A 26,973-nucleotide genomic window follows, 5' to 3' on the forward strand; every position below is an offset into this window, starting at 1 on the left:
GCCTGTATCCAACGCAAAATACAAAATTGCTTCGAAATCTCTATCAATGAATAAATCAACTCTGGTTCACTGCGTTGCAAACTTAGGATATCATCAAGAGGAATTATAGCACACTTTTTTAAACTTAAAGACATAAACAGAAAGAGTTCAAAGAGTTTTCTTTATTTTCATGACTATGAAAATTGTAGAGTCACACTGAAGGCATCAAGGGCTATTTGACCAAGAAGGAGAGTGATGGGGTGCTGCGCCAGATGACCTGACCTCCACAGTCACCGGACCTGAACCCAATCGAGATGGTTTAGGGGTGAGCTGGACCGCAGAGTGAAGGCAAAAGGGCCAACAAGTGCCAAGCATCTCTCAGGGAACTCCTTCAAGACTGTTGGAAGAACATTTCAGGTGACTACCTCTTGAATCTCATCAACAGAATGCCAAGAGTGTGCAAAGCAGTAATCAAAGCAAAAGGTGGCTACTTTGAAGAACCTAGAATATGACATTTTTCAGTTGTTTCACACTTTTTTGTTATGTGTATAATTCCATATATAATTCCACATGTGTTAATTCATAGTTTCGATGCCTTCAGTGTGAATCTACAATTTTCATAGTCATGAAAATAAAGAAAACTCTTTGAATGAGAAGGTGTGTCCAAACTTTTGGTCTGTACTGTATATCTTCACCCATAGACAAACTCAGCTGTTCAGAGATCTAGGGGAAGTTGATTTCACTATCCCAGCGCCAGAATAGAAGAGAGTCTAGCTGTATACCTACGTCTTACTCTGAGAGAAAGTGGGACCAGTCAGGCATTGCTAATGGATCTGAGGTAGCAGGGTGCAATGCGTAAAGTAATAAGAGCTTTGAGGTAAGAGGTACTGGTCCATTTTTGCCATTTGTAGGCAAGCAGTGTTTTGAATCTGAGGCATGCAGCTGCCTGACGCCAGTAGAGGGAACGCAGCAGTAGGGTGGTGTGGAAGAACTTAGGCAGGTTGAAAACAGTCATGCAACAGAGTTAATTTGCAGTTCATTTGGATCATTCCCAGAGGACGAATAGCATTCAAAGGTGGACCTGCTTGTAAAGAGTTGCAAGTAGTCCAGTCTTGAAATGATAAGAGACTGAACAAGCACATAAGCAGCCTGTATGGATCAAAATGGTGGAATCCTTTTCTTGTAGAGAAGGAACCGGCAAGAATGTGTCACATTAGCAACGTGAGGAAAAAAGACAGTTGATTGTCCATGGTAACCCCAAAGTTGTGAGCAGTGGCTGAAGGAGAGTTTAGAGACGTTCATGCATAAGGAGGTTGGCAAGGGCCATTTTGTGACTGCTGGACAACTGGGTCAGGGCATCTTCAAAATGTCAAGGCATGTGGGGTGTTACCAGTTTGTAAATTAAAAATGGCTCCTGGGCACCCAAAGCTCACTGATGAGAGTGGGGACTGAAGGCTAGCCTGTCGGGTCCGATTCCAAAAACGAACTTCTGTACCACAATATGCTGAAAAGCTTAATGCTGGAACTATGGAACAATGGAGTCCTGGTCTGATGAATCACATTTTCTTTTTCATCATGTGGACGACCAATCAGCTAACTGGTGAAGAAAAAGCACCAGGTATTTTATAAAGAACAAACGAGCAGAGACCTAAGTTTGGGCCAAGTTATAAGAAAATAAGAAAGAGTTTGAGGTTGTGACTTGCCGTCCAAATTCCTGAGCTCTTGACTCGATCCAGCAGCTGTAGAGTGTATTGGACAAAAAAGTCAATTTCACAGAGGCGTTACCTTACAACTTAAATGGACTTAATGTGCCTGCTGTTTTGGCCGTCTTGGTGTCAGATAGAACAACACACCTTTAGAAGGCTAGAGGAGCCCATGCCTCGACAAGTCACAGCTGTTTTGGTGGCATAAGGTGGACCTACAGGTGGTTTTAAATGTTAAGATAAGTGGAATGCAGTGACGGCAAAAGTACACACATCCGTCACTCGAGTAGAAGTACTGAAACTCATGTTTTAAAAGACTCTGGTAAAAGTTGAAGAACTGACTGCACTTTTTCACTCAAGTTAAAGTAAAGAAGTTTGGGCTCTGACATGTACTTCAGTAAAAAGTAGTCATTATTACTACCTGTTTTAGTGTCACGCTGGTAACTGAACCTCACATCATATTAATATATTAATACAAAAGAATTTCAAATGTTGTTACCTAATGAATGTGTCCAGACTGAACATCCACCATATAGAACACAAGCAGAGAAAAGATGATGATGATCAGGAGATCAGGAATGTGTCTGTTCGCAGTCATGTTTCCATCACTAACTCCCTCTGTCTCATCCACGTTAACCCCAAACTTCATGTTGTCTTCTGTCTGCTCATTGTGAGCTTTGTAAACTAGCCTACCTGTTGTGTGTGAGAGCCAGAAAACGATACACCAGCGGTAGATTGAAAAACCCGCACAATGACAAGAAACAGGTTGATGTGCTGAAAACGACGCAGTGAGAAGAAAAAATATTGATCATGTCACCAAATAGATTAAAACTAAAGTAACGAGGCCTGTTTTGAACATGTAAGAAGTAGAAAGTACAGATATTTGTGTAAAGAAATGTAATAAGGGAACGTAAATAGAAAAAAAAAATAGTGAAGTAAAGTACTGATAGTACTAAAATCTATCATAATTTCCAGACTATTAAGCGCACCCAAATATAAGCTGCACCCACTGAATTTGACAAAGATTTTTATTTTGAACATAAATAAGCCGCACCTGTCTATAAGCCACAGGTTCCTACACTGAAACTAATGAACTTTACACAGGTTTTAATGAAAGACAGTGTCTGTTACACGGCTTGTATCTAAACAGTAGCCTACCAAGAAAGTCATTGTTTACTGTCTACCTCCTTCCTTTCCCAACAATTTCTCCCGATGCCGTGCAGCTCAGAACACAGGTGAAGTGTGTTTTCATGCCCGGTTGTTTTCAGCGTGACGAATGATTCACATTTCCTGTAGACAGTCCGAGTGAGCGGCAGGTCAAACGTCAGAGGAACATCATCCATATTTATGATGTGGTGCGGCCCGATTCAGTGGGAGCGCATCTGATTTAATATAAAGAGTTTCATTGGTTCACCTGAACCCGTTCGGCAATTTCATGGGTTTAATGTTTTTTGGCTTGAAGTTTGTGAAACGGTGAAAAACCCAGGAAAAATCCATAAATTAGCCGCTTCGTTGTTTAAGCCGCGGGGTTCAAAGCGTGGGAAAAATGTAGCGGCTTATAGTCCAGAAAATACGGTAGTCATACTGAATTTTGACCCATTATTCTCTACAATTTTGTTTATGCACAGCTCTCTTATGGTCCTTGCGACAGGATTTCAGTCAGGTTAGGGTCTGGACTGGCCCATTGCAAAAACATGATTCTTTTCTTTTTCAGCTATTCTGTTGTAGATTTGCTAGTGTGTTTGGGATCACTGTACTGTAGGACACATGGATTCACATTTGTCTCTAGAATACTTCGGCATTCAGAAGAGTTCATGGCCAACTCAATGACTGCAAAATGCGCAGGTCTTGTGGTATGCAAAACAAATCCAAATCTTCACCCCTCCACCAGCGAGTTTAACAGTTGGTTGAAAGTTTTTGTGTTGGGATATGATGGGTTTGATTTTCTTCAAACATGGTGGCTGTGCATTATGGCTAAACATCTCTAATTTGTTCATGTGCTAGTTTGCACACTACTCTGGTTGTGCCACCATGCTGTTTATTAGAGAGAAGAGGTTTTCTTATGGCAACCCTTCCAAACAACACAGTTTAAAATGTCAAGTGTTGTTCATCTGAGGCCGTATTTGCTCAATTCTAACACCGATAAGGACCAGATGATTTTGATTATGTATTTGTATGTAAAACCATAAAATTCAAAGAGGGTGTACTTTCAGTTTCACACAATTGTAGGCATTTAAGCACCTATTTAGACATGTCAAAACATATTACAAAAACATACTATTAACACCTGGTCTAAAAGAAACAAGAATAATAAAATGGTACATACGTGTCATAAACATTAAGCAACCAGTTTAGACACATGTCCACACATAGAGGAACGTTCACAAGGTTGCTATGTTGCTGCTCCAAACGGTCATAGATACTTGTGAGACAGCTGATAACCTGCATGATGTCTATGAACTGCTCGTTCTGTTTCAGGTTGTGCTGTTCAAAGGCTTCACATGCTGCTGACATCCCCAGTAGGTCCACTGCAAAATAAGGAAGAAAAAAAACCATAGGATAAGCACAACAGTAAGTACAATATGCATCCTACAGTCTGCTCCATATTTGATCACTTCCACTACCATATATTCCACTAAACTTAGCATTACATATGAAATGGACTTACGGCACAGGGCCTTCTGCAGCCTCCGTAACTTCATTGCTGTTCTGTATGCAGAAAATCTTACATTGTTGAGATCCGCTGTGAAGTAGACATTTTTATTATTATATTATTATTAATATATTACATCAATGTACCGTAATTTCCGGACTATTAAGCGCACCCAAATATAAGCCGCACCCACTGAATGTCTACACTGAAACTAATGAGCTTTACACAGGCTTTAACGAAAGACAGTGTCTGTTACACGGCGTGTATCTAAACAGTAGCCTACCAAGAAAGTCATTGTTCACTGTCTTCCTCCTTCCTTTCACAACAATCGTCGTGCGTTTAAAAATCACCATCGGTGACAGGTGAAGTGTGTTTTTTCATGCCCGGTTGTTTTCAGCGTGACGAATGATTCGCATTTCCTGTAGACAGTCCCAGTGAGCGGCAGGTCAAACGTCAGAGGAACATCATCCATATTTATGATGTGGTGCGGCCCGATTCAGTGCAAACGCACCCGATTTGATATAAAAAATTTCATTGGTTAACCTTAACCTGTTCAGCAATTTCATTGGTCTAATGTTTTGGGGCTCAGTTTTTTGGCTTGAAGTTTGTAAAACTGGGAAAAACCCAGGAAAAATCCATAAATTAGCCGCTTCATTGTTTAAGTAGCGGCTTATAGTCCGGAAAATACGGTAACGAAAAGGTCCGGCAAAAACCTGTTCCCTTAGACAATGCACATAGCAAAAAAGCAAGTGCTCATTAAAGGAATGTGGAATGTTGGAATGGAAGAGAAGCCTGAGCTCAACCCCACTAAATTAGACAGCTGGAATGCCTTTTCTTTCTTTTTTTCTTATTTATAGAAACAAAACAATAACAAATATTAAAATCTGTTTTTGTTTGTTGTTCTTGGCATTGATTTTTTTGTTCTTGCTGTAAGAACCACACAATTGTTATACAAGTCCTGATTAATAGAAACATCAAACTAAAGGACTGCATGTTCAGATGCCTGACAAACTCATTTCAGAAATATTCATTTAAAAAAAATTTTATTCAACACCCAAACATACATTTTTAGTAGAGACAATTTTTGCTGCAATAATTATTATTTTTGGGAGACGTGTATATACTAAATTTAAACACAATGGAGCGATTTAAACCAATTCTTTCGATTTGCTCCAGGTTGTTGTGTTGCTCCATGTTGTTATGTGAGGCATGTGGGCTGTAACTTTTAAATAGCAGTCCACATCACCAAATATTTTGTTGCACAACCTTTATAGGCAATTAATAGGCAATCACTGCAAACAAGCAAATTGTGTAGCTCTCCGTGAGACTTCTCCACCTGTTAGCAAATAGTTTAGCTCACTGTTCCTCAGCAAACTGCTCCAGCTCTCTCAGGTTTGAAGGGTCTTCTCCAGACTGCGTGCGTCAACTCTTCTCATAGACGTTCCACAGGATTCAGATCAGTGCTCGTAGACCCATGTTTTGCTCTAAGCCATTCGTGGGTGCTTTTAGCTGTACTGTATGTTTCGGATCATTGTGCTGTTAAATGACCCATGAGCTGCGGCTTAGACAGATTTCTCAGATATGGGCATGACATTTCACACCACAATGGCTTGACAGCCTTGAGATTTCATTGTGCCCTGCACAGATTCAAGGCCTACCAGTGCTTGAAGCAGCAAAGCAGCCCATAATCAAAACATAATCGACTGTCCATGTTTCTCAGTTGATATCGTGCTCTTTACTTTGAAAGCTTCATTTTTTGCATCAGAGAACAAACAGCTGACGTGCCTTGACAAAAAGCTCCAGTTTTGCCTCATCTGTCCAAAGGACATTGTTTCAGAAGCACTGTGGCTTGTCAACATGCATTTTGGAACTTTACAGTATGTGTTTATTAGTCCTCCTGTGTCCTCCATAAGTTCACTATTGTTTAAAAAGACACTGCTGTACCGTGACCTTGAGGTTCAGCTTATATTTTGTATATTTATCATTTTTGGCTGCTCATTTTTTGGCTCGTTGTCTACCGTTTCTTCAATCTGGGGTCGATCACCTTCAGGAAGGTCGGCTTCAGTACCATAGGATTTAAAACTCCTAATAATACTGTAGTCACAAGACCATCAAATGCTTGGAGATGGTCTTATAGCATTTAGAGGGAACATACAACTCATACAACTCTATCCCTATTCCATATTCAGTGTGGTGTACAGAATGATACCAAACAGCATTTAAAACATCATTAAAATCCAATTATTTATATTTTCTTTCTTGGAGTGACAGCTCATTTGTCCATGCCAGTTTCATTGTTTTATTATAAAAAAAATATATATATATTTTTTATCAAAAATAAAAAGTGGGGTTTTTCATTAAATATGGAACAATGATGGATACTAAAACTGCAACAACTTAACGATAAAATCAATAATAATCGATAATTAAATTCGTTGTCAATGTTGCTGTTATCGATTAGTTGGGCTGCTCAAGCTGCAGGTTAGCGTGATGGTAAGAAAACACAGCCATCCGGGAAAATGGCAGCAGGAAAATGTACAGGGTCAAGCGGCAGCAGGAAAAATTGAGAGTCCCAAGTCATCCAAGGCATAAAAGCATTTTAAATTAAAATGCTGTAAAATCAGAAAATTATGCAAAGAGAAGCTTGTGGAAGTACCACAGTGATGCACAAGCACAAAGAAAACACACTGGTGTCACGGATGAAGATGAAACATCAGCACAGTGAGCAGAAACTGTAGAATCCTTATGTGAAAATGGTACAGTTAATGTAGTGTTATTGTGTAAACTGTTTGTTTGTAACTTTGGGACAGTTGCACTGGATCTGTTCTCACGCGACTTTACAATGATTCAATTACACTGTCAGGTTTGAGAGCGGGTCTCGAACCCGGGTGGCTAAGGCGAGTGGCAGACACTCTAGCAGTCTGCCACGGGGAGGCGTTGGAACCCACCTGCAGAGACACACTCGAGATATGCAATGGCATGGGTTCTGAAAACAATAAGTCCAAAAAACAGCTCGAGAAAAGAGAACCAAAAAAATAAACAGGCAGAGTTGGTTTATCAATACAAAAGTGAACAAGAAATATAAATAAGAGATGACTAAACAGGACTAAGAAACGCAGGAAGACAAGACGGTAACAAGAGACTCGAGAAGACCAGGTGCTTCGGGAAAACTCAGGAGAACAGAAAAGCCAGAAGACTAGAGAACAGAGAAGACCAGGAAACACTCAGGAGAACAGAAAGGACAGGAAACTTGGGAAGACTAGAGACAGGAGACTAGAGAAGAATAGAGAAGACTAGAGAAAAACAGAGAAGACTAGAGAAGAACAGAGAAGACTAGGAAATAACAGACGAGACCAGAGAAGACTAGATAACTCCAGAGAAGCTAGGAGAAACCAGGAGGCTTGGGAAAACTCAGGAGAACAGAAAAGACAGGAGTCTAGAGAAGACACCAGGAGGCTAGGAAAACAGGAGAAACCAGGAGGCTAGGGAAAACTTGAGAAAACAGGGGACTCATAAATCAAACAAAATAAAAATACACTCACCAAACAGAACAAAACAAAAGATACCACAACAAAAAATAATGCCAAATACAATGACAACTGTAGTGCAACAAAAGTGAAGACAAATATAATGAACCAATAAAAACCAAGGCAAAAAGGGCAACTTAAATAGACAACACTAACAAGGAGCATGTGAGAGACATTAAAGAGTTAGGGGCTAGGGAGTAGGGGATAAGGGAGTAGGGGATAGGGGTGTAGGGGATAGGGGAGTAGGGGATGGGGGTGTAGGGGATAGGGGTGTAAGGGATAAGGGGGTAGGGGATAAGGGAGTAGGGGATAAGGTAGTAGGGTATAGGGGTGTAGGGGATAGGGGTGTAAGGGATAAGGGGGTAGGGGATAAGGGAGTAGGGGATAAGGTAGTAGGGAATAGGGGTGTAAGGGATAAGGGAGTAGGGGATAGGGGAGTAGGGGATAAGGGAGTAAGGGATAAGGTAGTAGGGGATAAGGGAGTAGGGGATAAGGGAGTAGGGGATAGGGGATAAGGGAGTAGGGGATAAGGGAATAGGGAATAGGGGTGTAAGGGATAAGGGAGTAGGGGATAGGGGAGTAGGGGAGTAGGTGATAAGGGAGTAGGGGATAAAGGAGTAGGGGAGTAGGGGATAAGGGAGTAGGGGATAAGGGAGTAGGGGACAGTGGAGTAGGGGATAAGGGAGTAGGGGCTAGGGAGTAGGGGATAGGGGAGTAGGGAATAAGGGTGTAGGGGATAAGGGAGTAGGGGATAAGGTAGTAGGGTATAGGGGTGTAGGGGATAGGGGTGTAAGGGATAAGGGGGTAGGGGATAAGGGAGTAGGGGATAAGGTAGTAGGGAATAGGGGTGTAAGGGATAAGGGAGTAGGGGATAGGGGAGTAGGGGATAAGGGAGTAGGGAATAGGGGTGTAAGGGATAAGGTAGTAGGGGATAAGGGAGTAGGGGATAAGGGAGTAGGGGATAAGGGAGTAGGGGATAGGGGATAAGGGAGTAGGGGATAAGGGAATAGGGAATAGGGGTGTAAGGGATAAGGGAGTAGGGGATAGGGGAGTAGGGGAGTAGGTGATAAGGGAGTAGGGGATAAAGGAGTAGGGGATAAGGGAGTAGGGGATAAGGGAGTAGGGGACAGTGGAGTAGGGGATAAGGGAGTAGGGGATAAGGGAGTAGGGGCTAGGGGAGTAGGGGCTAGGGAGTAGGGGCTAGGGGAGTAGGGGATAAGGGTGTAGGGGATAAGGGAGTAGGGGATAAGGGAGTAGGGGATAAGGGAGTAGGGGATAAGGGTGTAGGGGATAGGGGCCCAGTGGCGGCATCTGGTGGCAAAAACAGGCAAAAACAATCCCAAAAAATGTCCAGACCCTGACATACACATGTGCGAACAAACACTACCGGTAAATCTAAAAGCAGCAAATAACAGCAGCAGTAAATGTTCGCATTTTAAGTTGATGTTGTGGATTTCAGCAAATGATTATGCATTTGTACACAAATGCAGATTATTTCCTTCTTTTTTTTTGCATTTGTCTAATACAACAGGTAACTTAATGATTTACTGCAACTTTACTATGTTCATATGCTTGTTTTTGATGTTTGTATATTTAATTGATGCATAAATCATTTAATTATTATATAAATGTAAAATAATTATATATTCCAGATGGTTATATTTTCACAACTGAGCAAAATGTTTGTGTAAATAAAAAAACTAAAATTGTCAAAATAATGTTGTATTATATTTTATATTTTCTTTTCACAAATTTCAGTTTTTTTGTTTAGTTTTTTTTTTTTTTACAGAAGGACGCAACCCAGCATGAGTGAATTTATTCAAAGGAGAAATCTCCCATGTACTCCCTCAAGCAGCCAATATAAGCTTTAAAATGTCTAAATTGAAGATAGATATAGATACATAAATCCCCTGAATTTAGGTTTTATATAGCTATAAAAAGCTGGACATACAGTAACATTTTTATCTGATTAACCGATTGATCAAAGAAAATTATAATCATCAGATTAATCGATTATTAAAATAATGGTTAGTTGAAGTCCTAATGGATACTAATTACATTTTTACATTGAGAGTTATTTCAGAGAAAATTTTGGGTTCCTTTTTTTTTTAAGGCGGAGATCTGGCACACGGAGAAAAATCTGCACAAGCAAAACCCATTCCACACACATGCTCACTTTTTTACTCTGTACTGACATGACTGTAATCGCAAATATCTTTCACTCGTTTTCCAGAAATGAGTTTTGATTACCTGCATTTCATTAATGGACAATATTTATATAAGGCATTTTTCTATACATACGTATAAATAGTCAATAATTACACTCATACGGTGAAGTCATACCGAGTTGTGCGACTACTCTGACATGTTTCATGATCACAGTACTCAGCTGGTAACACGGTCATCTAAGAAAAGGCCGTTTGCGAAATGAAGACAACTTACATGTAACATAATTTATTACTGGAAGTACTTTGTGGAAAATTGGTCTGCATACCTGATGTGCATACCCCGCGTACCTGATGTGCATGCCTATGTACCTGATGTGCATACCCGCGTACCTGATGTGCATACCCACGTAGCAGATGTGCATACCCGCAGACCTGATGTACATAACTGATGTGCATACCCGTGTACCAGATGTGCATACCTGCAGACCTGATGTGCATACCTGCGTACCAGATGTGCATAACTGATGTGCATACCTGCCTACCAGATGTGCATACCCGCAGACCTAATGTACATAACTGATGTGCATACCTGCGTACCAGATGTGCATACCTGCAGACCTCATGTGCATACCTGCAGACCTAATGTACATAACTGATGTGCATACCCGCGTACCAGATGTGCATACCTGCGTACCAGATGTACATAACTGATGTGCATACCTGCGTACCAGATGTGCATACCCGCAGACCTGCTGTACATAACTGATGTGCATACCTGCGTACAAGATGTGCATACCGCAGACCTGATGTACATAACTGATGCGCATACCTGCGTACCAGATGTGCATACCTGCAGACCTGATGTACATAACTGATGTGCGTACCTGCGTACCAGATGTGCATACCTGCAGACCTGATGTACATAACTGATGTGCGTACCTGCGTACCAGATGTACATAACTGATGTGCATACCTGTCTCATTTGACCTCAGCATTTTGCACATTTACATCCCACTGGAATCTGGTCCAGGTTTGTTTCTCTACAATTAAATTATTTTCTATGCTCGAAGCAGGACAAATCCTCATATATTATGTTTGAACTCTATATCAGATCAAAAATGATGATGCAACAAACTGTGTTATTTTTTTGCAACAATTTACTATTTGAATATATGCAATTAAGTAGCTACTCACCTAAAGACTGGTACAACTCTGCCATTTTTGGATGGTCCCAACACGTTGTTTGTGTCTGGTGGCTGTAGGAAAAATGCAAATGAGAGCAATGGTTAGGGAAATGGTGATAGACTCTCAGCATACCCATCAGCAGAAGTGAACACTCATCGTTTTTTCAAAAGAAAACATTATTTGTCAAATGATTTTAAATGATCTGCCAGAGAGGTCAAGGTTGTACTTTGTACAGCATTCATACAGCAATCCAAGTTAAACCTATGTTAAAGTGATGCACTGGTAATTTTAGAAATGCGTGTGTGTGTGTTGTGATTTCTGCAACAGTGTGGGTCTGAGGCAAGATGCAACAGGTCAAAGCATTCTGCAGTTAAGGCATGTAGGGATGAGGGAGGAGAAACTCGAGAGATAACAGTCTGACTGCTGTATGATAGCAAGTGTGAGAATGTGAGCTTCATGTGACCTTCGTAAGCACGAGGTGGTACAGAAATGACAGAAAAGTAACCTCTTGTAAACTCCCATGTAAAGAATATATAACTAGCATTGGTCGTATGCGTGTTTAATATATACCGTAATTTCTGGACTATTAAGCGCACCCAAATATAAGCCGCACCCACTGAATTTTACAAAGATTTTTATTTTGAACATAAATAAGCTGCACCTGTCTATAAGCCGCAGTGTCTACACTGAAACTAATGAACTTTACACAGGCTTTAACGAAAGACAGTGTCTGTTACACGGTGTAACGGGTGAAATATGTTGTGGCTCCTTCAAGAGCAGAGCGGCATTTTGGGAATAGCCTGCCGCCGCATTTTTTCCGGTATTACTGCATGTGTGCAAAACCGAGGAATATGTCCTTATTATTTTCTGATGCTCATTTCTAAGTTTCTTTGACTAACCCATAACGCTGTTGCCAAGAAAAATAAAAAAGCACGAGTTTTGGAAACCTGTGCTTATATGATTTCTGTTGCAACTGGAGTTAGCGAGCTCTCCCTTCACCCAGACTCAACGCGCTACAACGGCTTGTATCTAAACAGTAGCCTACCAAGAAAGTCATTGTTCACTGTCTTCCTCCTACCTTTCACAACAATTTCTCTCTGGAGTTTTTCTTTTGGCATCGTCGTGTGTTTAAAAATCACCATCGGTGAAGCTTTTCTCCTGATGCCGTGCAGCTCAGAACACAGGTGAAGTGCGTGTTTTCATGCCCGGTTGTTTTCAGCGTGACGAATGATTCACTTTTCCTGTAGACAGTCCGAGTGAGCGGCAGCTGAAACGTCAGGGGAACCTCATCCATATTTATGATGTGGTGCGGCCCGATTCAGTGGGAGCGGATCTGATTTAATATAAAGAGTTTCATTGGTTCACCTGAACTCATTCAGCAATTTCATTGGTCTAATGTTATGGGGTTCAAGTTTTTTGGCTAGAAGTTTGTGAAACTGGAAAAAACCCAGGAAAAATCTATAAATTAGCCGCTTCATTGTTTAAGCCGCGGAGTTCAAAGCGTGGGAAAAAAGTAGCGGCTTATAGTCCGGAAAATACGGTAATACGTATGCGCAATATGAAGCGGATTCTTTGTGCTTATCCAGACTCTAGCTGTCTGACTCTACACTTCTGTTCAACAAGCAATACAACAAAATACACTTTTATACACTGGATCTAATGCCATCTATAAAGTAATGTTGCAACTTGTGATTTTTCCATCTACAACCACTAAAACACACAAACAAACAAAAACATCTTCAGATAGTCAAATCGGGGAGGTTTCTATAACCACCAGTAGCTCCTTTCTAAAGGTTTATTATTCTGTAAATGTTCGATGCATCACTACATTTTGTGTCATCATATAAAAGCACTGCTACAATGGCGTAGGCTGACCAAGAACAGTTTTACACTCAAGTATCTATCAGTGAACAGCTGATAATCTCAACAACAAATGGACATTTGGTTTCACCCTTGAAGGGTCTGAATTCCCTTTTGAGTCATGTTTCACTTAGGGTTTCATCCTCATAACATCTCAGAGAGATTTTCCGGGCTTTATTAATGTTGACAGCTGTGGGGAATAGTAAAACGCTGGCTTGTTGCTAAAACTAACCACCACTGCCCATTGCTATGACTGAAATTAGGCTCACAGCACAATATGCTAAACCGTATTTTTTTACTGAACCAAATCATGCAAACTGAATCATAGTTTGTACAGATGTATAAAAATGGCCAGCACAGTAGAACACCATGCACTTATCCAGGCCAACACAAGGGGCCAAGTTGGCGTTATGGTCCTCTAGTACAAGCATTTAGGGTTTGGTCTATATATCATTATTACACAACAAACAACAAAATAACCTTAAGAACTGATTAGTTTCACACACATATTTGCTATTTTCTTCTTCTTTTTTCATTTTGCTAATTTGCAATATCTAGTCCTAGTATTTTTGACCCAACTTCACAAACATGGTGTCCAACATCTCAACCGAGTGCGAACCACAACAATTAACTAAAAGCCTGAAATAGCTAAACAGTGCAGCTGTGACACGTCAATGAATGCTAAAAAGTTACAATACAACCCTTTAAGGTCACATGCAGGCTGTGGATACGCACCGCAGTGGAGCCACGAGGCTGATCAGGCTGAAATTTAGTATGATGCATACAAGTCTTCATCTTTAGGTGGATTTTTTTTTATTAATCCAATAATTTATAATAAAAACAAAATGAAAAACATCACCACCCTTGGCCCATCATGTTTCAGCAGAACTTCCAGGATTAATTAGGGGGCTTAGTACCTAATAATGAATGGCCATTTGGTGCCACCCAGATCAGGATGGGTTCTGTTTTGAGTCTGGTTCCTCTCAAGGGTTCTTCAGCGAGTTATTCCTCACCACTGGCTCGCTCATTAGAGATAAAAACGTAGGAAACAAACATATAGGCACTAAAATTATACATTCCAAATTAATAACCTCTTGATGTTTGTTAAAAGTGCTACACAAATCAAACTGAATTCAATTGAAAAGAACCTCCAGCAACCTATATGCAATCTGGCCACTTGAGGGCGTACTGTTCATGTTTTTTTTTCCCGCACATTAAAAACAAGCACCTCTATTGAGAGGAAAAGGGATACAGTGAAATTTTATTGCCATAAAATGTGAAACCTGCTTTAACAAACTAAGCCTAAGATTGTTTGCAAATCTCCACATGATTGGCATTAAACTAATATGGAGAAAACTTCATCATCATCATCCTCTGCATATAAATGAGTAATGGCTACAGAGGGATATCAATACTGGCTATATTGCTGTTTTTACTGTTTACTACACATTTAATCACCTAGAAATCCACCATCCAGCTGAGTGTTTGTGACTGCTGCAGATACCAACTGTACAGCTTACACTAATAACCAGTGTTATTGAGTGCTAATATACAGTGTTGTGCTCGTTACTAAAAAAATAGTAACTAGATACAGTTACTCGTTACTTCATTCAAAAAGTAACTCAGTTACAGTTACACCAATGCGTTACTGTTAAAAGTAACTTTTTAGTTACTTTTTTAAAGAACCTTCTTCAATGTTCCCATTAATGCCCTTTTATGCGTTATGTTCTATACAAACACAAAACTGACTTAAACACAAAGTCATTTTTAAACACTATTTTATTAAAGTCAGAGCAGCACAAACTAAATATATCACAAGGATTTCTGAAATAAATAACAAAACATGCTGAATAATATATTCACAATCAAAAACTAAAGTGGCTTCTGCTGTTGCCTTAAAAATGTTCCTTTCACAGCTTAAGTATAAAAAAACTATCAACAATGTTGAACAGAACACCGGGTTAGCTTCTAGCTTCTAGCTTCGTCGAGGCGTGGAGTTTCTGGAGGAGCTTCGACAGATTGGAGTTGCTGTTTATCGCAGTAGATATGAGCTTCGAACCAGAAAGACACAGCTTACATTTGACTAAAAAGTTTTTGTCTTTATGCTCAACTAAAGTGAAATAATGATCAGATTTCCACTTTGAGAAACTCGTCTTGCTCTCGCGTTACAGTATTAGTTACTGTCTGTGTGTGCATAAACCCTTAAAACAGCCATAAACTAATACCATTCGTTTGAAACCTATTAACATACATTCATCTAATTTACCAATAAACACCAATAAACTAATCTCTGAAATTACAGTGTAATAGAATGTTTAATCCACTGCAATAAAGTAATAAGTACACAATCAAATAACTTTCCAATCATCAAAATAAAAATATGTCCTCCTATTACTGAATATCAGTGTGTTCGTATTCTATAGTAATGTCAGATATTTTGCACTATTAATAAACAAAGACAATAAATTATGCACTGAATGATTAAAATAAATGTGTGATCACTTCTACTCCTGTGTAGCATTCACTCAAAAATTCCTGCCTACTGCCAACATGTTTCTAAATCTTATTAAAAGCTAATCTGACTAAAGTATTTTCCGGACTATAAGCTTTAGTTAAAGCCTGTGTAAAGTTCATTAGTTTCAATGTAGACACCTGCGGCTTATTTATGTTCAAAATAAAAATCTTTTCAGTGGGTGCGGCTTATATATGGGTGCGCTTAATAGTCTGGAAATTACGGTACATGCAAAATCATAGATTTCAATAGGACTCATCAATGATATTACTCAAATGATTGGAATTACAGTAATATTGAGTCGACTGGTGACCTCTTCCAAGCTGAAAGGTGACAGTGTTCATCATCTTCAGCTCTCTAAAAGAAATCTGCAGGTTTGGTGCCAAAATAAATAGACACCAGTGACAGGTGATGTAGAATGGAGCAGAAACTGATACAGCGACATGTCAGATAGCAACTGAACAGCAAGTTCTTAAATATGATAGAGGAAAAAACTGAGCAACTTGACAAGGTGCCGAATTGGGATGGCTAGACGACTGGTTCCGAGGATCTCCAAAATGGTTCCTGCTTTCACAGTGGTTAATAACCAGCTAAAATGCTTAAAGGAAGGACGACCGGTGAACCAGCAACAGTCATGGGCACTGAAAGCTCACTGAAGCGTGCGGAAATTGAAGGCAAGCCCTTCCTGGCAACTTGAACCAATCTTCCTGGCATTCCCACCCATAAAACTGTTGATCAGCCAATGTTCAGAATTCTGTGTAAACTCAAGAGACTGCTGTGTGTGAAAAGTATCTGAAATACTTAAACCATCCATCCTAGAGTTAGTTACAGAGAAATCACGTTCCCCACCATTCAGATGTTTTATGTGAACATTAACAGACCTGTATCTACAGGACATTTTAGACACTGCCACATGATTGGATGATTTGGTATCGGCCAAATCGCATCTGAAATGCTATGTAGGGGAGCATTCTAAAGCTTTTAGGTTTGCTGCATCAGCATGTCTCCAACCTAACAAAAGATCTAATTAATACTACATTTTTATTTAACACAGAAGTAAATTTAACTGGAAAGACCAATATACAATATAATAAACAGATAAACAGATTTTCACTGACAAACATGTAAATAAGATGAAAACATTCCTTTAAATACAGACTTAGAAGTGAATACAGTATGAGCACATCAACTCGATAATTTTCATACACCGTAATTTCCGGACTATTAAGCGCACCCAAATATAAGCCTGAATATACTGAATTTGACAAAGATTTTTATTTTGAACATAAATAAGCCGCAGTGTCTACACTGAAACGAATGAACTTTACACAGGCTTTAACGAAAGACAGTGTCTGTTACACGGTGTAACGGGTGAAATATGTTGTGGCTCCTTTAAGAGCAGAGCGGCATTTTGGGAAAAGCCTGCCGCCACATTTTTCGCCCGCTAATACTGCATGTGTGCAAGACCGAGGAATATGTCCTTATATTCTGATGCTCATTTATTATCTCATGCTTCCTGAACTCTTTAGGATTTAGGCATCATCAGTGTACTGAAACAGGGCTGGGCAAAGTTTACATGTTCTACTACTAACCTCCAAACAGGGTTGTGTTTCCCTGCTTTGCTGCATGGCTTTAGTTTAGCTTTTGACACCACTGAACATAACGTTCTTCTAGATGGGCTGAGGAGTTGCACAAACGGCTCTCTTTTTTGGCTTATCAGCATCTGAAATTTGAGAGTTCCCTGAAAGAGGACTGGGGATTACCCTATTTTTTTGTTCCACTGAACACAAGGGGTTCACAGAACAGTCAAAAATGTCCTTCATAAATAAAACACCATTACATTTATGTATATGTAGCATGGTTATCATCTGGAGACAAGATCTTTAGGTTCAGGAAGAAAAGACAATTTCCCAGTTGTATCTACAGGTGGATTATCACTGGGTTATCATTGATCGCTTATATGCACTCGAAAAAAAAAAAAAAAATAATAAAATAAATAAATAATGAACTGTCAAAACTCTTTTATATATGAAAATAAAAATATGTCCAAAAATAATTTTTCATGTCAGTTTATTATTTTTCTTTCTTATTGCAATATTTATTGATTTTCTATTAAATTATGCTTCTAAATATAAAAATTTCATGTTTTGAAAAAATATCTTTTTATGAAAAATCTTCTTATTTTTATCAAAAAATTATCGATTATCACTTATTTTATCAAAAGAAAAAATAAATAAAAATCTACAGGTGGATTATCACTGATCGCCCCCAGACCGATAGTCCCAATTCTCCTAAAAAAATTATCCTAATGCAAATCTTTATTTTAAAAATAATAATAATTAGGCTTTTCCCCAAATGATTATTTTTTTTAAATAAAGATTTGCACTACATTAAACCACTTGAGTTTTAATTCTGGTAAGTGTGCACACTAAAAGCTGGCCTTCTTTTGAAAGCCTTTTGTTGGATTTGTGGAGGAGGGGTTTTTTTTTTAAACCTTATTTACAAACCAGATCCCAAACACCAGTTCTGGGACACACAGATGATCATTTCCGACTGCACTTCACTGTCATTGCGCAGTGTGAACTTAAACTTTCATGGAGTTTTGTTCACCCTGGCACAAACTGAGCACATATTTAACTTCTCTATAACATAAAGCTGAACACAACAGATTGATGATTCATGTCCACGTTTTTAATAACAGCTCTGAATAACACACACAGGCTCTGATTTTTATTTTTATTTTTAAGAAAAATGATGAACGAAGAAGAAAAGATGTTGATCTTCTGTTTTCAGGACCAAAACACTGAAACTTGATCAAGATCCATTCATTATGAAAACTGTTTCTTTTCCTGCTATTAAACACGTGTAAACTACAGGATTAAAGCCCCCACGTGTGACGTCAGTGCAGCAGATCAACACAACTGAATACAGCAATTAACCACTGTGTACAACAATCTCAATAGCAGGTCATTAATATTTCAATATAAATATATTTAATGAGCTCCAGAACCGCGCTTTTCCATTCATATCCGCTGTGTGAGGAGAGGAAATGCTGGTGCTCTCCGGCAGTGTGGAAGATGCCTGGGGTTTGTAAATATGGCCCTGGATCTCACAGAGCTTCAGCCCGCGGCCCTTCCCTTCTCCAGCCTGCTGGGGCAAGGTGCAGTCATGGGATTGGAACCAAAGACTACTGTCACTCTACATCTCACTGCATCCCGCTCTTCGTCTCGCTCTTCGTCTCGCTCTTCGTCTCGCTCTTCGTCTCGCTCTTCGTCTCGCTCTTCGTCTCGCTCTACGTCTCGCTCTACGTCTCGCTCTACATCTCACTCTTCATCTACATCTCACTCTTCATCTACATCTCACTCTTCATCTCACTCTTCATCTCACATCATCTCACTCTTCATCTCACATCATCTCACTCTTCATCTACATCTCACCGATGGCGATCATGAGAAACACATACGTCGATGGTGTACGAGGTTGAGGTTGAACACACACACACACACACACACACACACACACACACACACACACACACACACACAGCGACATGATTATTGGTGAACTTTGTAAAGTGCCCCCCACAGTGAATGCCGATATACAGAGCTGTGATTGTAAAAACAGAGCATAACCAGGGCCTTAGTCCACAAAAACACAATGTAACACAAAAACACAATGTAACACAAAAACACAATGTAACACGGGTGACTATGAAACATTACACCGAACGAGCTAAAAGATTTCAGCGGGGAAATGATGTGAAATCTGCCCGAGTCAATGCGTCAGTGAGATGAAGGATGATGGCCGCAGGAAGCCTGACTAAAAGAGAAAGCGAACAGCGAAGACCAAAAAACACCCACGAAGGAACCGAAGCCATGAAGATGTGGGTGCAAATGTAGCGTCAAAGCGATCACCCGCTGGACTGTAAACATGGACGGTGGAACCGCTAGCGTGGCTAACCAGTGCTCCTGCAGTGTCCTTTTCCCCCCGCAGGAGATTCATCCACATTTCACTGAAAGATCGCACACTTACTTCCTCAACTGTTCCCTCATCCTTTTTTTTCACGCTGTAGTTTATCCCAGCGACGTCTTGCAACGTGAGAACGCGATGTTCCTCCGAGCGGCCGCCTCGATGTTCCCTCTCCGTGGAGGAAAACGCGTTCGATTTTCCTGCAATCTGTTCACGCGGTTCCGCTGCTCAGACAAGGCGGAGCTCCATTCACTCCCTTCCCCCAAACCTTCACTGAGGAATTGTGCGAAAAAACCTCGCTAAGAACACGAACATTATTTCACTGCTTTAGCCGGTGAGGGGCCTTCAGACCGCAGGTTCAAGTGGCAAACAGTCCAAAGTCCACCGACCCCACGACCACCAGGAGCTCAACATTATTACACTGTGGATCAAATCCGTCACTTCACCACACTGAAAACACCTTCACAAATAGTTCACCTTGTGCAATGTGTAATCAATAAAAAAAAAAAAAAAAAAAAAAACATTCACAAGATACTTCAAATGTACAAAAAATAAAATGTAAAATTAAAACGAATGCATATGGTCATATTTTTATGCAAATATTATAATGCAAAAATATCTGTGCAAAGACTATTGTTCATGCATGCACACATTTTCTTTTACATGCACTCTACAAAATTGAGAAACGCATCTGATTGCTTAAAAAAAAAATCCATCCATCCTCACAGGTTCTTATTTTAAGCCCCCAGCTCTTATTTTGCCAAGCCATAATTTTATCATCTAATTTACATTCCAAATGGAATTGGAATCCACACCTAGAATTCACACATGCGTGTTTGCTGGTCAGTGATTTAGGTACTGTTTAATATTCATATCCAGGGTTTTTTATATCAGCGGTTCGAGGTTCTAGTCTAGGTCAAAGTCTCATGAAGGTCTAATGAGTGCTTCCTCGAGCAGCACACCTGCAAGGCTCATAAAAAGCTCCTCACAAGCCGAGCCTGTAGGCCAAGATAATAACGTTAGATAACATGTTGATTTAATAGTTAAATTCAAGCATTGAATATTCTGAATATTCTGCAATGAACATGCAGAAGATTCACCTTCAAGGTCAACAAACCGTTTTACAAACGTGTGTGATGTACTTTAGGCAGAAACCCAAAGTTCACCCAGTCACCAAGCATCCAAGATGAACTTTTTGGAAAGGTTTTTAGCAATAAAATGTGAAATTAAAAAAAATTAAACGATTTCTTAAACGATTTAGATCAAATGAATTCTTTTATTGCATACTTTAGTTTACATTTTTAGTTAGTAAGAGTAGCAGTTCTAACAAACTTCTGGGCCACAAGCAGGACTGATTTGCTCACTGAATTCTGTGTTATGAGGATGAAATCACTAAACAATGTAGTAGGAAGTATGATAAAAAATGAGTCCGGTTTGGGTGTGAGCAGAGGAATGTGTAGCACCATTTAATGTTAAACTGCAATGAACATTTACACTGAACACAATCTATTGTTTGCAGTAAAATAATCACTGTTCCTTAATCACAATAATAATCACTGTTCATTTTGATTTAATAATAACGATTATATAATAAACGTTATTATCTAATAAAAATTTACTAAAAAAACAAAGGGATTGTATAAACCAAAACCACTAAAACTAACCAAATGTGTATAACACTTTACTCTTGACAGTATGACCTAGTCTGTTACGGTTAGCCAGTCAATCCTTTAACTCCTCAGTCAGAATGAGCAGAGCAGGAGAGCTTCACTAGCCAGATAGGAACGGCACATATTGTAAGGAGATATCAGTGCTTTTGTAAAAAAATGAAAGCTATAGCTGGAGTTTATTTATTTAATGAAAGCTTTCCAATCGACTAACATGGGAATGGGCATTTTAGTGAAAATGCTGTTAAGTGAACTGTTGAAACCTGCTACACAAACCTGCTTTTTTTTTTTTTTTACATTTTACATTAAACCTGAAACAGTGCAATTTACATCTTCATTACAGTTTAATAAAGATTGCATGCCCATGCTCCAGTGAGGCAACAGCATGCATGTATTATATGTATGTGTATGTCTACATTTACTTTATACAGCGTCATACAATTAAGGCATTAAGCAGGTGACACTAGTGAACTTACCACACTGAAATTTCTTCATGTTCTTTATTTATAGCCATAACAATTTTTAATCAAAATAATTTCAACGAATGCACAGTTGTTTATATATATATATATTTATCTTAGGGTTTGAAATATTTGTATTTTTACTATAGGATAATATGTGTGATAAAACACAGGCCAGATACAGTCAGGTTCAGGTCCTTACTGTTATAGCAGCTACAGCATTTTTTTTTTTAAAGACCAAAATAACTTAGGCATACTAACATAATCGTAAACCGAGTCATCTCTCATGCTTGGCTGAAGATCTTGTTTAAAGTCTGAAATTCATGGACATCACCAAAAGTTTACTCTGGGATTCTTTGTCAGTATTTTTTACTGCAGCTGATTTAAAGTTTCTGCTTGTTCTTAGGATGTTTTTCCTTCACCAAATAAAATGAATGCTCAGTTAGATTCAGTGATTTCATCGTGAGTTTAAATCCCAGCCACACCAAGCTGGCACTCCTGGGCCTCTGAGCAAGGCCCCTAACCTCACAGCTGCTCAGTTGTCTAAATGAGATAGATGTAAGTCTCTCTGGGTAAGGGCATCTGCCAAATGCCATAAAATGTAGAATATTAAAAAAATCTTCAAAAGTGTTGGTTCGCTCTTAAAGGGAACAAGTTGTTAATCTACGGTCATGTCTTAGCCAGGATTAGTCGATGAGCTCACATATCCCACAAGGTTCTGATTGGGGCAAGCTTGTCGCGTTCCTTGTGTCATCAAAACGGAGCGCTCAACTTATCTGGTAAAACCTGCAGAGGGACAGAGTGGCCCTGAAAACTGCAACTTCGATCGTCCCACAGGCAGCATGTGGACTCACTTCTGGATCTGTAGACCCCAGCCAAAATGATTAAGCCCATGTAGGCTTTGAGTCTACCTCGGTCCTTTTTTTTTCTGGTGCGGCGCAATTGGAGGTTGGTCATGCTGACTATTAAACCAATCATCTCTCCCGTAAAAAAAAGCTCAAATGCAGAGTTCACATCCAGGACCCTTGCAATAAAAGGAGTTGATTCTGCATTAGCTGGAAACCACACCTGGCCATTTCTCCTGATCCAACTCGATCCAGGATCCTCAGAATTCTCCTCACTTTCAGTCGAGGAAGTTGAGGATGAGGATGCTGCTACAAAATCTGGATCTGATACTCCTGAGTCAGTGGTGTCTGAAGGAGATGGATCCTGCAGCTTGCTGTTGTCAGGCTGCATAATTTTATTTAAAACCTCTTCAGTAGTGAAGGCTCTCATGTTGCTTGCTGCTCTTTTCATTGTTAAATGACCAGCAGGATGGCATGCAAGTGTCTAAATCCACTTACCTTGTTTTTGTTTAGTCTGTACATCTCACCACAAAAAGGAAGCGGATCCATAAATCCAATAACCCTGTTTTTGATTAGTCTTTACTTCTCATCAGCAAAAGGCAGCATGTGCATAAATCCACTTACTTTGTTTTTGTTTACTCCATGTAGACATGTAGTTCTGAGAGCTGAGGTGCATATTCTGATTTTCTCAGACACATCAAAATCCGTGAGCAAAGGTCACCCTCTCTCTCTCTCTCTCTCTTTTACACACACACACACACACACACACACACACACACACACACACACACACACACACACACACACAAGCAAACACACATAAACACACACACTATAATACTCCATAGAAAACTCCATCGAAAACTGCATAGGGAAGCCAGAAACGAAGCTTTCTATCCACAGCGCTATTTCATGGGCTCAAGGTGCCATTTGGTAGTCAACAGTAAAAAAAAAGCTAATTCAAACTCCTCTCATCATGGGACACTACCAACTTTCAAAAATGCCTGCAAATATAATGTAATGGCAGTGCAATTATTAAATGTCATTATAATTACAGTTAATGAGGAAAAAACAGCCACTAGCAATAAATGAGGAAGAAAATAATTTAATCTGATGCTGCAAAAAAACTAACAATGCACAAAAATCATGTGGTAATTCATGAAGACTTATTAATTAATGCAGAACTCCATGTCTATTTCTTGAGACATTCACGTGTTTAACGTCTTAAAGGACAAATCACAAATCACTGTGCTCACGAAACTGCATATGATCCGAAGCGTAACGCAATATCTCATTTTTGCTAATCAAACTGGTCTCTCGTATGTGCTGATAATGTGACTGCTGCCAAGCATAACCTAATTAATTTTGAAGTGTATATGGATATATACAGTGTTGGGCAGTAACGCGTTACTGTACTTTTGACAGTAACTAATACTGTAACGCGTTACTTTTTAAATAAAGTAACTTCGTTACCGTTACCGTATGGTGCGTTACCCGTTACTTTTATAAATGAATGAATTTGGGCTGAAGTGTAGCCTACAGTCTAACCTGTTTACAGCAGAGACACATTGTAGGATTGGTGGATGAACCACTGTAAACAGGAAGAAGACGCACTGTGGGCGTGTCTCCGTTTATTCAGGTCTGTGCGGCAGTAATGGCGAGTCGAGGCGAGAGCAAGACGAGTTTCTCAAAGTGGAAATATGCTCATTATTTCACTTTAGTTGAGCATAAAGACAAACTTTTTAGTCAAATGTAAGCTGTGTCTTTCTAGTTCGAAGCTCGTATCTACTGCGATAAACAGCAACTCCAATCTGTCGAAGCTCCTCCAGAAACTCCACGCCTCGACGAAGCTAGAAGCTAGAAGCTAACCAAAGCTAACAGAAGTTCTGTTCTACATTGTTGATAGTTTTCATACTTAAGCTGTAAAAGGAACATGTTTAAGAGCTCAACACAACAGCTTTTATGATGCAGAAGCCACTTTAGTTTTTGATTGTGAATATATTATTCAGCTTGTTTTGTTATTTATTTCAGAAATCCTTGTGATATATTTAGTTTGTGCTGCTCTGACTTTAATAAAATAGTGTTTAAAAATGACTTTGTGTTTAAGTCAGTTTTGTGTTTGTAGATCATAACGCATAAAAGGGCATTAATGGGAACATTAAAGAAGGTTCTTCAAAAAAGTAACTAAAAAGTTACTTTTAACAGTAACGCATTACTTTTTGGTGAAAGTAATCAACAAAGTAACGGAGTTACTTTTTGAATGAAGTAACGAGTAACTGTAACTAGTAACTATTTTTTAGTAATGAGCACAACACTGTATATATATAATATCTGTTCAGGGACAAACTTCTAAAGAACATCATATTAATTTTTAGCACCACATTATCTGTGTAAAGCTGATTTAAGACAATGTTCATTGTTAAAAGCGCAATACAAATAAAAATGAATTGAATTGAATTGCTCAGATTCAGCCAAATGCTTCAAAACTCCCTGGATGGTGCTTCACAGCTGAAAAAGGCAGTGACCTGAAGCATACATCAAAGCAACCCAACATAATTTTAAGGTCATTTTAAAGTGGAATGTTGCAATGAAGAAATTTTCCATTTTAAAAGCAAAACCACTTAACAACAAACAGGAAATGAAGGCAGCTAAAGTAAAGCCTGGAAAAGCATCATTCAAAAACCTCAATGTCTAGTGATTTCTATGAGTTTCATAATTGAGAGTTACTAATTTCAAAGGATTTACAATAAAATATTATTTTATTATTATTAAAAATGTATTTCATGACTGTTAGATTGCATATGTATTCACTTTTAGTTCTTTTAAAAATAACAAATATAAAAAGTGCTGTAATTCGTACATTCACCTGATGTATTAAGTTATACTAAGAATAAGTTGTCTAAATAGTTATGGACCTGACTGAATATACAGTTGTATGTTGAACATTTGTTGTCCTCTGCATATATTTTCACAGTCTATGCTAATTATCTTGGGAAAGTACCATGTAATGTGCATTAACCTGGTTGAATGTTCTGGCTGTTCTCAGAAACAAATACTGAAGGTCCCAGAGTTACGATGATTCGACTTACGTTTATTTTAATCTTATCAGATTACAGTATTATACTACCCTATACTGATCACCATTATTTAAGACTCCTGGGTAGCCTAAGTCATGTCTCGGGACTACCTGTACTCTAAAAGGGCAAACATGTAAATAATCCAATCTACAAAAATCTGCAATTTATTGTTAGTGCCATAGAGGCACTGTGATTATGCAAATGTAAATGTTATTACATTAGTTCCATTACCACTTATCCTACAACACACTCTGTATATTAAACCATTATTACACCAATGCTCACTCAGCTAGCTTTAGCGCTCTCCGTTGCTCGGACTTAAAGAGGGAACAAAGTTGAAATTAGGGCTGTGTGGGAATGACAAACAACAAACTCCTTTTTTTATGAGGACTGACCGTTCAGGTCAAGGCCAAATTCAACAAACTCCTTCATCAGAATAAACATTCAACTAATCGTCCTTGAGAGAATTGCACATAAATGGCCGGGCGGATGGAGAACACGAAAACAGTATAAACATAATATTATCTTGACATAATGCACACAATCACAAGGTCTTATACTGTAGATCAGAATATCTTAACATTTGCTGGCTGGCTGCCCAGCTGTCTCTAAACAAGCTTTAGCTAGTTCAGAATTCAGCAGCCTTCATCTTTGAAGAAAGAAAGAAAGAAAGAAAGAAAGAAAGAAAGAAAGAAAGAAAGAAAGAAAGAAAGAAAGAAAGAAAGAAAGAAAGAAAGAAAGAAAGAAAGAAAGTATGCTCTGACAAAAAATTCAATATCTGTTTTCAGACAGTAAGAGTCCCGACATCTTTATGGCTTCTGCAGAACAGATCAATGTTAACTAAAGGCTCATAAACAAGTAGAAATGGATGCCGAGTTCATTACCGGGGAAACAAGATGGAAGCTACTTAAGAAAACCTTTTCAGAAATGTGACCATGCTGTGACCTCAACCCTATTTGGATCAACTCCAGAATTGAATCAGGTCCTCTGCTGGTTACACTTGTTATTCACTACAAATCCTACAAACATTCATCTACTCACTTCATAGATATTATGTTAACACAAACAATCAAGTAACATAAACAGTCACAAGTGCGCACACACACATACACACACCAACACACACACACACACACACACACACACACACACACACACACACACACACACACACACACACACACATATATCTCATACTTGATAACCTACCTATGGAAGGACAACTGATTAAAATAAAACTGGTGTTTTTATATTGCTGCTGTAGGAATACGATTTCTGCCATCTGCTTCTTACTAAGAATCACTAACCAAATGCAGTGCACTGTTTAAATCAGGGGTCACCAACATGGCTGTTTCCTACTTTGTCAA

General features: G+C 39.1%; 1 protein-coding gene across 26 annotated transcripts in view; it reads right to left on the reverse strand.

The window, feature by feature from the left end:
- Window positions 1–26,973, reverse strand: part of dmd (dystrophin) — a 200,158-nt gene that overhangs the window by 51,140 nt on the left and 122,045 nt on the right. For 16 of the 26 annotated variants that reach the window (XR_014530372.1, XR_014530373.1, XR_014530374.1 and 13 more), the window contains 3 exons: window positions 11,225–11,286; window positions 4,351–4,425; window positions 4,009–4,210 (listed from right to left, as the gene is read on the reverse strand). Coding sequence is in view for 19 of the 26 variants with exons in the window: in XM_083522230.1 (XP_083378356.1) it covers window positions 4,009–4,210; window positions 4,351–4,425; window positions 11,225–11,286 (339 nt within the window). In the remaining 7 variants the exon portion in view is untranslated. Of the gene's footprint in view, window positions 1–4,008; window positions 4,211–4,350; window positions 4,426–10,703; window positions 10,944–10,977; window positions 11,287–19,619; window positions 20,046–26,973 lie in introns of those variants that run through there. The other 10 variants (XR_014530376.1, XM_083522224.1, XM_083522223.1 and 7 more) reach the window with 6 other exon arrangements.

The sequence above is a fragment of the Silurus aristotelis genome (genome assembly GCF_946808225.1).
Source record: "Silurus aristotelis genome assembly, chromosome: 20".
Taxonomy (NCBI): Eukaryota; Metazoa; Chordata; class Actinopteri; order Siluriformes; family Siluridae; genus Silurus; species Silurus aristotelis.